General features: G+C 37.6%; 3 protein-coding genes across 4 annotated transcripts in view; 1 reads left to right on the forward strand and 2 right to left on the reverse strand.

The window, feature by feature from the left end:
- The first annotated feature begins 2,666 nt into the window (after positions 1-2,666).
- Positions 2,667-7,029, forward strand: LOC107705528 (E3 ubiquitin-protein ligase Zswim2-like). The gene is made up of 10 exons (XM_016508834.1): positions 2,667-2,816; positions 2,903-2,979; positions 3,952-3,992; positions 4,139-4,364; positions 4,673-4,811; positions 4,907-5,019; positions 5,485-5,569; positions 5,820-5,902; positions 6,022-6,199; positions 6,303-7,029. Exons 1-10 carry the CDS (start codon positions 2,667-2,669, stop codon positions 6,993-6,995), a joined length of 1,785 nt encoding a protein of 594 aa, XP_016364320.1. The 3' UTR covers positions 6,996-7,029.
- A 1,213-nt stretch (positions 7,030-8,242) lies between these two features.
- LOC107705581 (protein FAM171B-like) lies at positions 8,243-14,260 on the reverse strand. Its single transcript, XM_016508910.1, is given in 7 exon segments — positions 8,243-10,231; positions 10,394-10,517; positions 10,691-10,829; positions 11,374-11,651; positions 11,855-11,947; positions 12,356-12,589; positions 13,891-14,260. Coding segments are annotated over 7 exon segments (2,268 nt in total). The 5' UTR covers positions 14,078-14,260; the 3' UTR covers positions 8,243-9,018.
- Positions 14,261-15,263: 1,003 nt separating this feature from the next.
- Positions 15,264-16,591, reverse strand: part of LOC107705582 (E3 ubiquitin-protein ligase MARCH7-like) — a 24,325-nt gene continuing 22,997 nt past the window's right edge. For both annotated transcript variants that reach the window (XM_016508912.1, XM_016508911.1), the window contains one exon: positions 15,264-15,662. In XM_016508912.1, coding sequence (XP_016364398.1) covers positions 15,468-15,662 — 195 coding nt within the window. In that variant the 3' untranslated portion in view covers positions 15,264-15,467. The remainder of the gene's footprint in view (positions 15,663-16,591) is intronic.

Here is a 16,591-nt window from a genome sequence, read left to right on the forward strand (position 1 = left end):
ATCAACCCAGTCTCATAAAAATACGTACCTCTGCTTACATTTCTGAAACACCGTTTTTACGTAACGTTACCTTACTGCACGTTTCGCCGCAGTTTCAAAGAGAAATGTCCACTGAGTGGCGCTAAAACACGGGTTCAATACGTGAACCCTGGCACGTTTTTATTACGTTGATATAGGTACGTATTGCTGTGTTTTTATTGCGTTTCTTCAGGTACGTATTGCGGCGATTCCGAATTCAAATATCCGGGGACTGTCGCTAAAAGTTAATGCTCTGTCGTGTTGGAAATATGCCCTACACCAAACCCAACCCTAAACCTACCCGATAGTGTTAACAAATGCAAAACTGATATAAAAACACATTATTTGATGCAACCGTGCCATTTTAACTTCCTTATATGCAGATTTGAACTGTTTTGTTGAACCATAGTTACACGGGATTCGAAACCGGTGCTGCTCATCTCTCAAATACGTCTCCGTACTCCGTAAGCTACCGAACAAACCTGTTGTTTATGAAAACCCATTAATATGAAGCTGGATATGTGCGGTGCTAACAATCAAAAGCATCAGTTTTCAAATCTCCCAGCATATTAAAAATGTTTTGAAGTCACAACATAATACTCTTCAAGTAATTGTGCGAAAATTACGCTTTATTAAACGAAACTCTGTAAATCATACTCTGTGTGAAAATAATTTTAAAGGTGTCGGAGTTTTACTGCCTCTAGTGTTCATTTTTTTGCAAACTGCAGTGATGTGTACTTATTGGTACGTATTTCGCGTCTTGCAAAAATGTGCCCCCAGGTACGTATTTGCCATGAGACTGGGTTGAAATTGTTATAATCTGTTTGCTTTTTAAGAAGGGAGTTCACAGCATGATACTAATGAGTAAGTCATGTATTGAGGCCAGTTCCCACAGACCAAACCTTGATCAAATACAGAGAGTGATATAACTACCATTATTACGCAGATGTCTGGAGTACTTGATTCTGATTAAATCAATCACAACATTCTGCTGTCAGAAATAAAGCATTCAACTGGTAATTTTGACAAATAATTAAATTTTACTGAGGCTCAAGCCCCAGTGAAATACTGTTGTGCGTGCCCAGTAAAATATTACTGATAAATCCCTGTCTGAAGATGATTACCCTACCAATAATCATTACCCTTTTCCTTGATAATATTCCAGTAATAATGCCGTATGTTTTCTGTCAAGTGTTTAGAATCAGAACTAGTGACGCCAGGTAGATAAGGGCAGTCGTGGCCTAATGGTTCGAGAGTCGGACTTGTAACTCAAAGGTTGTGGGTTTGAGTCTTGAGATTGTAGGTGGGGAGAGTGAATGTACAGCGCTCTCTTCCACCTTTAATATCATGACTGAGGTGAGACCCTTGAGCAAGGCATCGAACCCCCAACTGCTCCCCGGGTGCTGCAGCAAAAAGTGGCTGTCCACTGCTCTGTGTGTGTGTTCACTACTCACTGCTGGTGCACTTGGATGGGTTAAATGCAGAGCACAAATTCTGAGAATGGGACTTGGCTACACGTCATGTCACTTTAAAAAATGAAATGAAGCGTGACAAGAATAAATCACTCTTTTCACAATTTCGATCTTTTGATCAAACAAGTTTGCAAAAGGGTCTAAATTTGTTCGCGAATTGAATGAAATAGTAACGGGATATTTTACAATACAGTCGTGGTCAGAATTATTGGCACCCTTGGTAAATATGATCAAAGAAGGCTGTGAAAATAAATTTATTATTTTTATAGATTTTTTAAATAAAAGATCAAAATGATTAACAATGCAGATTTATTTTCACAGCCTTCTTTGATCATATTTACCAAGGGTGCCAATAATTCTGACCACGACTGTATATAAAACAAAAATAACGCTGTGAGATTTATCTACAGTTCACTCTAGGAAACAAAACTTGTAAATGTCATTTATCATTTGTCAGCGAAGCAGCTTTTGAAGCATGCAGATTGTAAACGATTCACTTCTGCAGATAAAGGCCATTTATATCCAGATATCATGACAGTATCAAGAAGACGAGTATCAAAATATGAGGACACGTTTTTGATGGGGGGCCTGCTGCCTGTGACCCAGGACTGATGAATGGCTAGAAACGCCCCTGTATCTGCAATTAATACTTTTACCTTTTCTATAGACTAGATACTAAACATACTTAGCTTCAATGTAACATGTTTTTCGCTATTTTGCAAGATGACATCAATAGTTGGTATGAATGGTGTCTGGGAAAGGCCAGACTTTTAACAATAAGCTTAAGAATAAGCTCTAAAATATGTACTTTTAACAGTAACTCTGTCAACTGATGTTGATTAAACAGCATATTATTCTTAAAAATAATAATAATAACAATGAAAAGGAACTGATATTACAGAGAACATACTAGGTTAAGCGCAGGGGACAACAGAAGCTCAATACCGCCATCTAGCGGTGATACGTCGCATCTACTGTTTATTGAGCGTAGCTTGTTGCTATAGAAACACCAGATACAATAGCAACACCTGATTCGAGACAGAAAGTTTCAGAGTGCCAGCCACCGTGTTCATGTTACGAATTATAGTTTTTTATGAAACGTCTAGAGACGTACATGATCAATGAAAGACGTTTACTAATAATATATGCGTATTTTTGAACGAAACTGAGTTAATAATGTTCCGGAAAACAATGTGGAGGAAAGCAGTGAGTGATGCGGTCAGCTCACATCAACATCGAGCCCTGAATACCACCATTTTTATCCTCAAAGAGTTTGGACCGATTGGTTTTCTTCTGAAAGAGGATGGAGACAACAAAAACTATAAAGTAAGCTTGCATTGCTTTGTTATTGTTGTTTAATTACAATTTTAATATATTTTGTGCAAATTAACAATGCCATTTTCATATTTGAGGTGTGTTTGGGCGATCCACACACGTGCACCTGCCCAACCTTTCAGAAAGAGAAGGATCTTTGTACACACATCTGCTGGTAAATAAATGCTTTGGGTTAAACTCTAGATGGGTGTTTCTTCAACAGTGGACACTTTTTTACCTACTTTTTTTAATGAAAGTGTGGGTCTGGCCGCATGGGCGTAGCTTGTGGGGGGGCCAGGGGGGCCTGGCTCCCCCATAGAGATTTAAGAATTTTAATAAATATTTATTTATAAAGTTTTTTCTATGAAGTAAAAATGCATATAATGCAGTTAATAATACATGTAAAAGTGAATACGTAAAAGTTAATACATTTTAAATTGTTATTGTAAGTAAATTAATAAATCAAAACAAACTTAACGTCTCCCTCAATCTCATTTGCGTAAGAATTGTCACGTGACGAATCTGCATTTTGGTGGATAATAGACTTAACGGTAATGCTTGCCTGTTGTGTGGAATAAAATGATGTTCCGCGTTTTTAACAACATACACGAACTGCAGAGAAATCTGGAGACAACGAAAAACTCAGATGAAGATATTAAAGCCGTGCTTGATGATTCCGGACCCCGACAATCAGATAAAGGTGATCCACAGGACGCAGCCGGTTTAGCCGCACACTACTTTTATGCCGACCATTTACATCCAAATGTTATTTAATTTTCACAGAACACAACCTTTAAATAGATTTTAGAATATAAACTGTTTATCGTAAGTCGTTATAACGAGAAAACAAGATGGAAAAAAATAATAATGCATGGCCGCTTAGAACTTCCGTACCGTCTGGAGTAAGGGTACAACAATAAAATCTGCATGAAGGCATTTGAAAAGTAGAAAAAATGAATGATCTAGGCATTGTATAACATTTCTAAGTTTTAATGTTACCGTCATATGAAATTAAATCTTATAGTTTTTAATAAATAACAACCCCTGGGACAGAAAAGTGCACATAGTTGAAGAAACACATATACAGTTTGCTTGTTGCGATATCATCTAACTTTACCTCATACCTTACTTCACAAATTCATTCTAGGATTTTAATGCGTAAATTTCGACTGCCACAAGATCATGAATGTAAGTAGACAAATGTTTCTTTCTAAGGTGTAGGCATCATCAATTCAATCCTGAGAACTTGCAAACAGATGCACATAAAGGCACATACTACCTGTACACAAATGTTTGAGCTGCAGATGTCTTTCTGGTCATTTGTTCGGTTTCAGATTGTTTTCAGTATGGTCTTGCGGAGAGACAGATCCTAGAGCTGTTACAAGGGCTTCATGTGACCAAAACTACATCTCCTAATGACAGGAGGAGCTCAGGCCCATCATGTCCTGAGCCTAGTGAGGAAGACGGAAGCATCAGACAGAAAGACATTGAGGAAGATGATACATGTCCAATCTGTCAAGAAGAACTTTTGCTGAAAAAATTGCCAGTGACCTATTGCAAGTAAGAGAACTTATTCAGAATTAATCTTATGAAATTAAATGGATACTCTCTAAATATATGTATAGTTTAATGATAAACACTGTATTTACCAGGAAGTTAATATGTTTCATAGCTGAAACATTTGAAATCAATACATAACATAACCTAGAAATGTATTAAGAATGTCCTTTCTCCATCTTTAAAGCCAAATGCATCACACTCACCCAAGTTTCCATTTAAACCCAAAAAGCTATTAGTGATCCTCAATTACATGAATTTCTATGTTGCAGTGGTAACCGGTTACATTGTAATTATGCATCATTGTTAAGGTTTAGCTGTGGAAACAACATCCACATTTCCTGCATGAAGGTATGGGCTGATCATCAAATAAAGAGGGACCCGCGTGCACTTCTTAAGTGTCCTCTCTGTAGGGAGGACTTTGGCACTTTTAAGCAGCTAATTGAACAGGTACGTCATTCCAAGACACAGTCACTCAAAATTGTCTTTACTACCCTTTGTTTAAACTTAAATAATCTTGGGTTTAAATGTGTTATCTTTGACAGGTGAAAAATGCAGGTGAACTGTTAACCTGCTATGAGAAGGACTGTCTGGACAAACATCTGGGTGTTATGTGTAACAGCTGCAGGGTTTGTCCAATCATCGGCAAATGTTTCAAGTAGGCCTCTATTACACCATTGGTCTCAAACTCAATTCCTGGAGGGTCACAGCTCTGCACAGTTTTGCGCCAACCCTAATCAAACACACCTGATCCAGCTAATCAAGGTCTTCAGGATCACTAGAAACTTCTAAGCAGGTGTGATTTGGAGCTGGTTGGAGCTAAACTCTACAGAGCTGTGGCCCTTCAGGAATTGAGTTTGAGACCACTGTATTACACAGTGCAGACATATACTATTGTTCAAAAGTTTGGGGTCAGTAAGATTTTTCTAAATGTTTTTGCAAGAAGCCTCTTATGGTCACCAAGGCTGATGATGATCTGCCGATTTGGTGCATGAATATATGTTTTTTCTAAGTTTTAAAATCCTACTGAGCCCAAATGTTTGAATAGTAATCTATTTATTCTTATTCTGACTAATGTTGAATTGGAGTGTCATATTCAATGTCTTAAATCTGATGTTTACAGGTGTACAGAGTGCAGTTTTTTCCATCTGTGTGAGGACTGCTTTAGGAGAACAGTTCATCCACAACATTGCTTCATGGTTCGAATGGTGAGTTTTTAAGATTCACATGTGAGCAGGAAACATGGTGATGCTATTCATAACTGCACAGTGAAGTTATTTGTAGCATAAATTAGAAAAAAGTTTACCATATGGCACTATTAAACAATATAATAAACAACATGTTTTGAATGTTTAAAGTGATGTTTAGGGTGTTATATAGCGATTTAAGTGTAGTTTAATGCATTATAGCATTAAGAGGTTAACAAAATATTCTTTCTTTACTGTTAAAATTGTGCAGAAAAGAGGTCAGCCATGGCATACAGTAGAACCTCACATCTCTGAGGAAACACAGAAAATGGAAAACCACTCAGTGTGTAGTAGGTTTGTCTGCTCCATTCTAGCTTCTGTGCACAATCTTTTTTTTTAATTCCAAACCCACTTTAAGGGATTTTTTGGGAAATTTGTTTGGACACATTACTTTATTTTACTCTACATAACAGCTCCAGCAGCATGTCTGGTGTGACATGTGATATAGTCCCGAACTATGTAATGAAGAGTTTGCCGATGGTGAGAGTTCGGAAAGAGTCCAGACTGCTTTATCCAGGTATTCAGTGTAGAATCTGCCTCTCAAGATTTCAACAGGGTCAGCATGTCAGAACCCTTCCCTGCAAACACAAGGTAACACAACTCAAGTTCATCTCACTCAATGTGTGTTGAATACTGATAAAGCTTTAATATCTTTTTTATTATCTATTTTCTCTCTTTCCTGAACCTGATCCAGTTCCATACTGGCTGTATTGATCCATTGCTCCGCAAGTCTAACTGCTGCCCACTGGACTGGCACATCATCTACAATCCTCTTACGTGGAATCCCAAAAGTGGCAGAACAGAAAGCTCTCTGACTCCATCTAGTGATGTTCTGAGCAAGCATACCGATGACCAGATCTCAGAGTTCTTTCTACCAGGTATTGGTTTGCACGTAAAAAGAAGTAGAGCTCCATCTCCGTTGAGATTAGTGACATCTGAACCAGGGTATTCCAGTCCTTCCTCTGTGGATTCACTCACTCAGGGTTTTCGGGATCTCTGCATCAATAGTTCCCAAATAGAATCATATACCAGAATGTCCACCATGAAGCAAAATCATACAAAAGAACAGAGGTCTCTTCATAGGAGCTTATCAGTTGGGAAGGCAATAGCTGCACAGGCTGAGATGAGAGAGTCCTTCCTAAATAGGCCCTCAGCAACTTGTTTGAACATCCAGTCAGCTTTGGCTGGAACACAAAATGATCAGCAAAGCCTTGCTGTGGGCATTAATGGATCATCCAGCATGACTCCAGTTTTCGGCAGGATCAGACCACTAAGGAATGGTCGCTTAAGAGAGAGACCAAGGCCAAACAGGGTGGATGTGAAGAATCTTCATCTCTGGATGACAAACAATCCTGTCAAAGTTATACTTATGAGAAAACGAGAGTAAAGTGAACAAGTATGCAATCAAAAAATAATGGTAGCAAGTTGCTTCAAGGGTGTCTGGATTACCTCCACAGTCCAGGATGCAAGAATTTAAGACACTCAAATGTGTAATATTAAAAAGCTTTTATTAAAATACTGCTATAACATTAAAAACCAGAAGCACCCTGAGGAAGGCTCTTTTTAATGTTATACCTCATATGAGTGCCTTAAATTTCTTGTTTAATAAAATCAAGCATGTTAGGTTTTCTTGTATTTAGCTGAGCAGTCACTGAATTGCAGAATCTTTAAACTCAGAATTAACATGCTTAATGCTTGATCTTTCCTGAAAACAATGGCAAAGACGGGCCATTTTTGATGTTATTGCCCTGTTTTAAAATGGGCTTTTTAATATTATACCCAACGTGACCCTTAAAATGATGCCTTACATTTCTCGTTTAATGAAACCAAGTGTGTTCTAATCAGGTATGTTAGGTTGTTAGGTAGTTTGCAGAGCAGTCACTGAATTGCAGAATCCTTAAACTCAAAATTAACAATGCTTGATCTCTGCCGAAAACACAGGCAAAGACAGGCCAATTTTGACATTTATGTTGGTATAAAAGACAGTACTTTTATTATTGTCTTTTGATTTTTTGAATTTCTAATTATTTGTTAATTATTTAATGTTTATTTATATGGTTTAAAAAATCTAAAATAAAATGTATGCTTTCATTAATTCTGGGTACATAAAACTCATGAGGTTATTTTTTTTTTTTTGTGGTCAAGTACCTTTATTAAATGTGCACAAAAAGGCAGATTACAAGCTGTACTTTAAAGCATCCAGTAATGGCTCATGAGCCATTTAAACCAGTGTGTTGAGAAATAATTAAAATATATTACAATTAATGAAATAATAAATGCTACAATACAACCAACATAAATTACGTTAAAAACATTCAGCTGACACAATGCAATCTCTCCTTGGTCATACTTCATTTAAAATGTCAAACACAATTTCCCTTCTTAGTTCTCATTTGCTGCCTGACAACAAGAAGCTAGAGTTTTATTGTAACTGTCAATAAAAATTAAACCGTTACAATTAATTGTCTAAAATAATACAACTACAAAAGCTCCAACACATTCAGTACATGAGTTGATAATGATTTGTTGTCAATTTATGAAGAAATATTTCACACACAAAACACATCAGCACAAGAAACATCTTAATATGCTAGGTTCAGCTGTGCTAAGGTAAGGTCTTGGTAAAGGCCTTGGTAAGGTAAGCCATAACCTGAGACATATTGTCAGTGTTTTTGGGTACTACATTCTTACACATGAAAACATTGAATGATAAAGGCATTACAATGGACAGCATGCAAACGTGACTAGCAATAATACATTAAATAAGTACAGTGCGTTAAAATAGCATATGACCTCAAAGGCCTTAGTCGCTCCCTCAAAAATATTTTTGCAACACACTGGTGCTCTTTCTGATTTGGAGAATACATAGTGCTTAGCTTAACAGCTTATGTTAACAGTGCTCATTTTTTCCCACAATTTATTTTATAATTGTTTATGGCACTGTGGCAGTTCCTTGCGTTACATTTCAATTTCTGTAGAATTTAACTGAAGAACAAAAACTGATTCAAAGCAAGTCAAAGAGATCCAAATTGATCGCATTTAAAGTTTTGCGGACTCACTAGAAGAGCATTGTGAGTACAAGCATTGTGCTCGCAGGGCAACAAATGTTTAAAAATACATAGATATATATATATATATACATACTTTTACAATGTACTTTTGAAGATAAACAAATATGTTCTTTCAAAGCAGTTTGTAAAAACATTGTACAGTGTGGTTGCGAAATTGCATACAAATGAACTGCTGACAGAATGCTGGATACAGCATAGCCATGGGAATCGACTGAGCTACGGAAGGTAAGACAGGCATTTTTGCTTTATTCATTCTTCCTGATGTTTACGTTATAAGGCAATTTGATCAAAACCATTTCCAGACACCAAGAAGCTACGACTACACGTTAGGTTATTTAGTTAGTGTTTCGTTTGGGGTCTTTCCTCCCTCATGTGTCGAGAGGTCTTGTCAGGCTTCTTGTCTCGAACCTTCCTCAGTCTCCGTGGCGGAGGGGTAGATTTAGACTCGCTAGAGGTGTCCCCTGCATCCCTGTCCTCTGGGATGTTGGGAATGGCTGCACTACTGCCTTCCAGGGTGTTCCTCAGGGACATGTCCTCGGGACTCCCAATTTCACTGCTGCTCAAGTCCTGCTCTTGATTTCTGCTTATTTTAGCCATGCTAGCGCTCGAGGGTTCCTCGCTTTTTCGCAATGGCTGCTGCAGTTCATTCATGTCCACTCCAGAGTCCAAGCTTGTGTCGTTGCTGCTGCCCGGACGGTGTCTTCCTTGAAGCTCGATCACAGAGTGACGAACCTGGGCTGCTGGTTTACCATCAAGAGACACAAACCAGGCCCGGGGTGGGTGAATGGACGGTTTGCCCTTGGAGAGCTCCAGCAAGGTTTGCTCTGATATTCCCTGGAGTTCCCCCCGGAAAGGCCCCATTCTGGCTGCTTCGTTCAATGTTCCTGGGACAGACACGGATTCCAGGAGATGACTGTAGCGGCCCCATAGCCCTGGGTTTGCGGCAGCAGCTTGCGCTCCCTCCAGAGCCTGCTGCTCATCGCTGTCCTGCGGCGGAACTTTTGGCAACGTCTGAGTGAAACTGTCTTTTAAGTTCCGCTCTGTCTGAGCTCCATGCTCCATGCCATTCCTTGGGAAAGTGGCAGATCTACTTCCAGAAGGGTCAGCTTGTCCCTGGGAACTGAACAACTCTGGGGCCGGTACAATCGCCACGGACTGGTTATAGATGTGGAACAGCTTGTCTTTGAAAACTACATTCTCTGCACCATTCTGGCGTGAGGCATTCTGTTCAGATTTTTCCCGAAGCTTTGCAACTTCATCACTATTAACATAAAGATTACACATTTCTAATCCCACAACTCCAATGTTCTCGTACAGATTGCCTGCTGGCCGCCCAACATTTTCCACATAAATATTGTAGTTGGCTTGGTGTCGTGGAGAGTCTGATGCATCATGGCTGATGCCCCTTGCAGCCAGTGAATAAGAACGGTCCCCATTATGGAAGAAAAGTTCTTGAACCTCATCAGAGCTGGTGGAAGTGGTCTGGTCTTTCTTTAGTACAGTGAGCCTGGTGGAATTCCATCGCTTTCTTCCGGCCTCATAGTTTAAATCTCTATAAAACAAGATAGAAAGGGATTGCTACATATTTTGATAATTGCCCTTCACATGAAAATAAGGTTAAGATGAAATAATCAAGTTATGCAATTCAATGTTGCTCAATTGTATTTATGAGAAAGTCATGCAATGATACCTGCATGGCTGAATAAGCTCTTACCTGCAGTGAAATACAATCACAGATAAAAATCCAATGACTATCACAAGAGTTCCTCCCAAGATACCCACAAGAAGGTATGTGTGGTAGGACATGAAATCCATTGAGCTTGCAAACCCCATATAACCTAGATTTACACAAACATAAATCTGGTTAGAGGGCTGCACATGAACACAAGAAGATATGAATTTCAGTGTAAAAGTAAGTAATGAAAGGGGAATGCTTTTGGATTGATAAATAGTAATGATGATTTTACAATACTTATTTTAATTACATATCTTAGAAACGACTGATTCCTACCTGATGATGGTGGTGGTGCAGCAATCCAGTTACCAAGTTGAGGTGCTATGTAATTCCAGACTAGGCCGTTTTTCTCCATCTGAACAGTGCCTATACCTTTATTTACCCAGGTACCTGTGATAACATATAACATCAAGTGCTTCTGTTGGACACAATCCTAAATTCAAAGGTCTCCTAACCTTGATACACAGGCCATTGTGTAAAATGAAGCTCCTACTTACAGTTTTTTGACAATGACTAGGACCTATTTCTCAACAGTTAGGTCACTTTTTCAAAACTCTTCACACAGTTCTCGTACCTATCTCAAATCAAGTAAATCTTCCATAACAATAGAAAAGGTTGTCACTAAACCAACACATTTCCATTTAATGTCACTCATAAAACAATGACCTAAAACACTAACAACAGGCAGCATTATACGTTTTCTTTTGTAAAAATAAACACTGGTCTAGAAGATCAATAATATGTGTACAATGTGCCATCATGTTAGCTCTTGTTAGCTCTTGTTTAAATCTGGGTAACCAAGCAGCCAGGTATTGCCTAATCAATAACACATAATCAATAACATTAACTAATCAATGCAGTAAAGAGTCTAAACAGTAATGGAGTTTGTAGCTTTCATTGACTAAAGCTGTCCTACAATATATACTCCCCTCACAGATCATTAACATTCAGTGAAACACATAGGGTCAGCATTCAACTCAAGAGATGTGATAAGGAATGACAGGACAACTGTTTAGATTTGACTGTACCACCATGTAGTCCGATGCAAAAGATATTTCATCCTTTTTTTTTTTCATCTTACCTCCTTTACCACTCAGGTTTTGAGTAAAGAAATTTGAGTCTTTTTCTGTAGGCAGGGCTGGAACTGTCAGATAGGCTGACAGCATGGAGATGGTAGTGTTCTCAGACAGTTTGAGGAGACTTTTGGAAAACTGTACACTCGGTTGAAATGACAGATCTGTAATGTGAAAATAAATAAATAATACAACAGTAGAAATTTTGTGTGTCAGTATCACATTCAGAGTAGGGCTCCATGCAGCAGATATATGTAGATACTAAAGAGTATAACATTTTTAAAACAGCTTTCAATTTCAAAATAGTGGTATGGATAATTGGATAAAATTATAGGTAGAGTAAGGAATGTTGACATAACTGACATACCAGATGCTTTTCGAGTTATCAGCACAGTATCATCAAAGAGCCAGATGTTCCCTTGTGTTTGAGGGCGCAGAGACATCGTAATAACAGAAAAAACTAGGAAATAGCATAAAAACAAACACTCAAAACTCATTTCAGCAGCCAAGTTTTTCACATTAAAATGATATTAGTTGTATTTCTCCATATGTTTGAAGGTCATTTCTTTAGAGCTCTAGTTGGGTGTTAATACAACAAGCCAGGGCCAGGGTGAGGTCACATGGTTCACAGCTTTCTTGCTGCCTAGTCATCTTTTTCTCACTGTTTATTTTTTCATCTCACTGAAGTGTTATATCTCGCTAAAATATGCAGGGATTAAGAGGAAACTTTAGACTGAATAATAATAAAAAATACATCTAATATATACCTATAAAAACAAAATCAAAAATCTGATGTCCTCACATCATATAAAATATGCAATAACCAAGTAAATTAAATAAATCTGCATCTTTGAGGTTATGAACTTACTGGGCATCTTGGTGGTTTTCCAAGGCAGCTGGGTGAGCACATAACCCTCCATGCTGGCCACCAGAGTGAGGGTCAGGCCAAGGTGGTATGAGACAGTGACCGTGACCTCTCCATTCTCCAGAGTCTGGCTGGAGCGAATCTGGGATCCATTGAAGAACACACCCACCACAGCTCCTTTCAGGAACCTCTGGCTAGATGCATCTTTAACCCAAATCTTCAAGGTCAGGAGTGACTCTAGAGACAGAGAAAATACCAGGTTTTTGTGGAAATGAATAAAAATGAGCATAGAAAGGTATTCTGGTAGCTTGAATGCTATATTTGGCCTCAAACCCTTGTAATATGTGTCAAAGATAAGAGAATCATTTTTAAAAAATGAAACGAATTAAATGGAGTTTAAGGTTAACCACATGGACCAATGTTTATAATTTAATTGAGGTAACTGAACTGTAATTGCTCAACGAATTAAAAACCAATACAGCCAACACGGAAAAAAACTGGTTGGTGATAGTAAAATCTTAGCCTTGAAATAGTTATGACCACTGGACCCACGGGTCAGGCAGAGCGGCTTAAAAATAGATCAAAGTGCCAAATGTTGGATGAGCACATCAGTGAAAAACTGAGACTTGAAAATCCTCTTTGAAATGTCTCTCAATACTGAAAAAAGAAGTGAATCCCTCGTTCTTTGCATAGACCATGTGCAGATCCTCAAAACACAACATGACCAGGAGGAAACAATGGGAGACACTAGAATTATAAAGCGACATAGCTTCAACATTGATTTTTATTGAAAATGCTTTTGGTCTTCTTCTTGCCCTGATATTTGGAGTTTATTAAAAGATTACTATTACAAAAATTTTGTAATAGTACTAAACTAAAATATTAACTAAAAAATAGTAATTACTAAAATATTAGAAAATTTAGAGAAAAAAATGTAAATTAAAAAAATCTGAATTATTAATATTTATTTTGAATTAATGTTCTATAATATATTTTGACCTTTGTGCAACATAAATGCCAATTATTTTTCTCAAATGCATGCATATATATATATATATATATATGACATTTTAGCAAATTGGGGCAAATTTAGCAAACACCTGACATTAAAGACCTAATAGATTTGATTATACTGTCTATCTCAAACAGAATGGTCTTGGATGATACTGGCTCTAAAGTAATCCCACATTAAATGCACAATGACTCTGTACATTCAAGATAAACAGTGCAATGCTGCTCACCCATATCAGCTATTCACTTCTAAATAACGTGGACATGGCTGTCCTAAATAAACCTGAAATAGGTGGCTTCACTGCAAAAGAGCTTCGCAGGCTCACAAATAATAGACACATAATGAATGCTACAGGCCAGTGTTATGAGACAGCAAGCACAGCGGTTAACAGCGCACCCATGTCCTTTGTTGTCATGTACCCCATCATGAAAACATCCCTATTATTTGTAAGCACACCGCATGCAGAGCTCATGGCGGTGCTGATGCTGAGGATGTAGATGATGCCAGCGGATGCCGTGACCGTTACCTGATGCCGTCGCATCCCCCTGTCCCTTGAGCGTGGACGTCTGTGTCTCGCTAGCATTGAATTTGTCCTCCTCCGACAGCGAGGCGAGGCCGTGGGAGAGCACCCCACCCTGCGCTCTCCTCACGTACCCATCCTCGCAGAAAATCAGCAGCGCGGCGAGGAGCAGACACCCCGAAAGATCTGGCATGGCGTCTCAGACATAACTGCACTCAGTGGCACGGAGAAGGAGAATGTTGTTGTTTTTCTGTCTTCAGGTGGATGTGTAATGTCACGGTCACATCGTGCTTCTCGGGCGGACCGACGGATATCTGAGGCTGCTGGAGTCAGACGGGTGCGCGTGTTGCGTCATAGCTCATGCGATGCCATCTGCTGGCTCAGTGTTTTTTCTTTTTGTTAAAGCGTACGCAGTTACGCAATGCTCTTTTCATGCCTAGGTAAACATTTTACATTATTTTAATGATTTGTATGACGTGATTAAAAATATTAGTAAAACACGTTTACATATTTTTGTACACAAATTTCTAAATGGTTATAAAAATGTGAAAATATATAAATATTTAATATATATATATATATATATATATGTGTGTGTGTATGGGCTATAACATATATGGCTATTTACTTATACATTATGCACTAATATATGAGTGTATAATTGAGTCTAAAAATAAACTTTTTTTTTTAGGAACAATATTAAATTTTTCTCTACATAAACCACCAATCAAACGTTCAGACATAATACTACTTTTCACATTTTACAACATTAAACCCATCAAAATGATGATATACCACAAATGGAAGTTTTAATCATGTACTGAAAAAAAAAATCACTTAAAAACAAACTGCTGTATATTATGCAAAACCATTTTAATTGTCATGAATTAAGTGAACAGAATCACTGTTCATTAGCTGTAAGACATCTGAAGGACAAAGCAGTTTTTTGTGAGGTATTGAAATACCTCCATTTTATTGTAATAATTCAAGCGAATTACATTGTTATAATGTACAACATACAAACAGACTGTGGAAAAGGTCTTCTGTAAGGAGAAAGTCTTGAAAGAAAAAAGAAAAAGTGACCACATTTTCTCACTCACCCATTCTCCAAAAACAAAAAAACAAGTGCATTAATAACATAAAAACAAAAACCAGGAAATTAATAAGGGTCTTATTTATTTTTTTAAAATCATCAAGATATTGAAAACAATCTCCTTTTCAAGCAGCCCTATAAATGAGTGGATGAACGTTCCTCAACTGAACCATGTAAAAGTATGAATCGTCCAAGATCCCCAATCATCCTCTTTCCCCAAACCAGCTTCTAAGCATAGTTATTTAAAGCACTCATGGTGTTCATCTGTTCACCTGACTTATTATTATTTTTTAACTGAATAAAGCTTTAGAGTGCTCACCAACCTCTGAAGCAAAAAAAATAAAAAATAAAAAATTCATAACAGTATCCAAAGAGCTCCCATAAAACTTTGATTATCTGCATATTATGAAAGCCTTGTGATAGGCTAAAAACAGTGGTTACGCTGCCAATCAGACATTGGCTAAAGTAACTTCAAACAGGAGGACACAGGTCAAGAACAGCAAGTGGGAGGAGGCCGAGACAGACTGCTAAGCCACGCCTCCTTCCTTCCTGCCAACACATTAAACCTCCTCCTCCTCCTCCTCCTCCTCCTCCTCATCATCATCATCATCATCCTCCAACTCACAGAAATCGATGGACGGTCTGCTGTCCTCTGCCTCATCTTCATCCGATTCTGCGTATGAACCTTTGAGTCCAAACATAAGGAATATGCAGAAACATTAAAAAAAAAACCTGAAAGGGAAGAGGGAGGAAAAAAAAAAAAAAAAAAAAAGCCAGATGCCACCTTCTGGTGGAGAATTAAACATAAGTAAGCATTTTTAACACCAACAAGGCACTGGTAATTCCTTCCATGCATTCAACAGCCAATTATAACTCACTAAGTTGGTTAATAAATAAACAGATGTAGTAAATGCCATGCAAACAAATTTTAACATTTGCTTACACTTTAAACTTAAATCTTTTTTTTTTTTTAAACCATGTACACATTTTTGCATATTTAATATCAGCACTAGAACAAACATTGGGTTATAGCGATGTAACGATTCACTCAACTCACGATTCGATTCATGATTCTGATTTCACGATTCAATTCAAGGTTATTATTATTTTTTTTACAAAATGAGATTTAAGACAAATTATAAATTAAATGTGTCCTTTTATTATTGCTTGGACAAAATGCTGCACATTTCTTTGTGAAATTGAAATATAACACTATAATAATATACTAATATAGCACTTGCATATTACTGCTCTTTTGTTGGATTTGATTGCTTCTATTGTCCTCATTTGTAAATCGCTTTGGACAAAAGCGCCTGCTAAAAGAAAAAATGTAAATATAATGTAAATAACAAAACTTAACTACATTGAAATTTTAAAACAAGCCCCAAATCAAATAAATAACACAAATAAAATAAATATCTTCTTAAACAGCGGACGAGCTGAATGAGACGCAGATGCACTCTCTGCCAGCAAGTGGCGCTTAAAGCTTTTCCTGGTTTCCGCTGTAAACAAAGCAGCGCTGCACTTATGAACTTTAATATGCATTATACAGAGGATACCATCTAAACTTTTCTAAAGACAGTAAGTTCCCCTCAGACATGCATTCATATAAAC

The sequence above is a fragment of the Sinocyclocheilus rhinocerous genome, unplaced genomic scaffold, assembly GCF_001515625.1.
Source record: "Sinocyclocheilus rhinocerous isolate Xijiao unplaced genomic scaffold, SAMN03320098_v1.1 scaffold504, whole genome shotgun sequence".
Taxonomy (NCBI): domain Eukaryota; kingdom Metazoa; phylum Chordata; class Actinopteri; order Cypriniformes; family Cyprinidae; genus Sinocyclocheilus; species Sinocyclocheilus rhinocerous.

What these genes read in the sequence shown, in the direction of transcription:
- LOC107705528 (XM_016508834.1), top strand. Translation starts at nt 2,667, where the DNA reads ATGTTCCGGAAAACAATGTGGAGGAAAGCAGTGAGTGATGCGGTCAGC. An exon ending in TTAAGCAGCTAATTGAACAG is followed by an intron (nt 4,812 to 4,906) that starts GTACGTCATTCC and finishes TATCTTTGACAG; the next exon opens with GTGAAAAATGCAGGTGAACT. An exon ending in CCCTTCCCTGCAAACACAAG is followed by an intron (nt 6,200 to 6,302) that starts GTAACACAACTC and finishes AACCTGATCCAG; the next exon opens with TTCCATACTGGCTGTATTGA.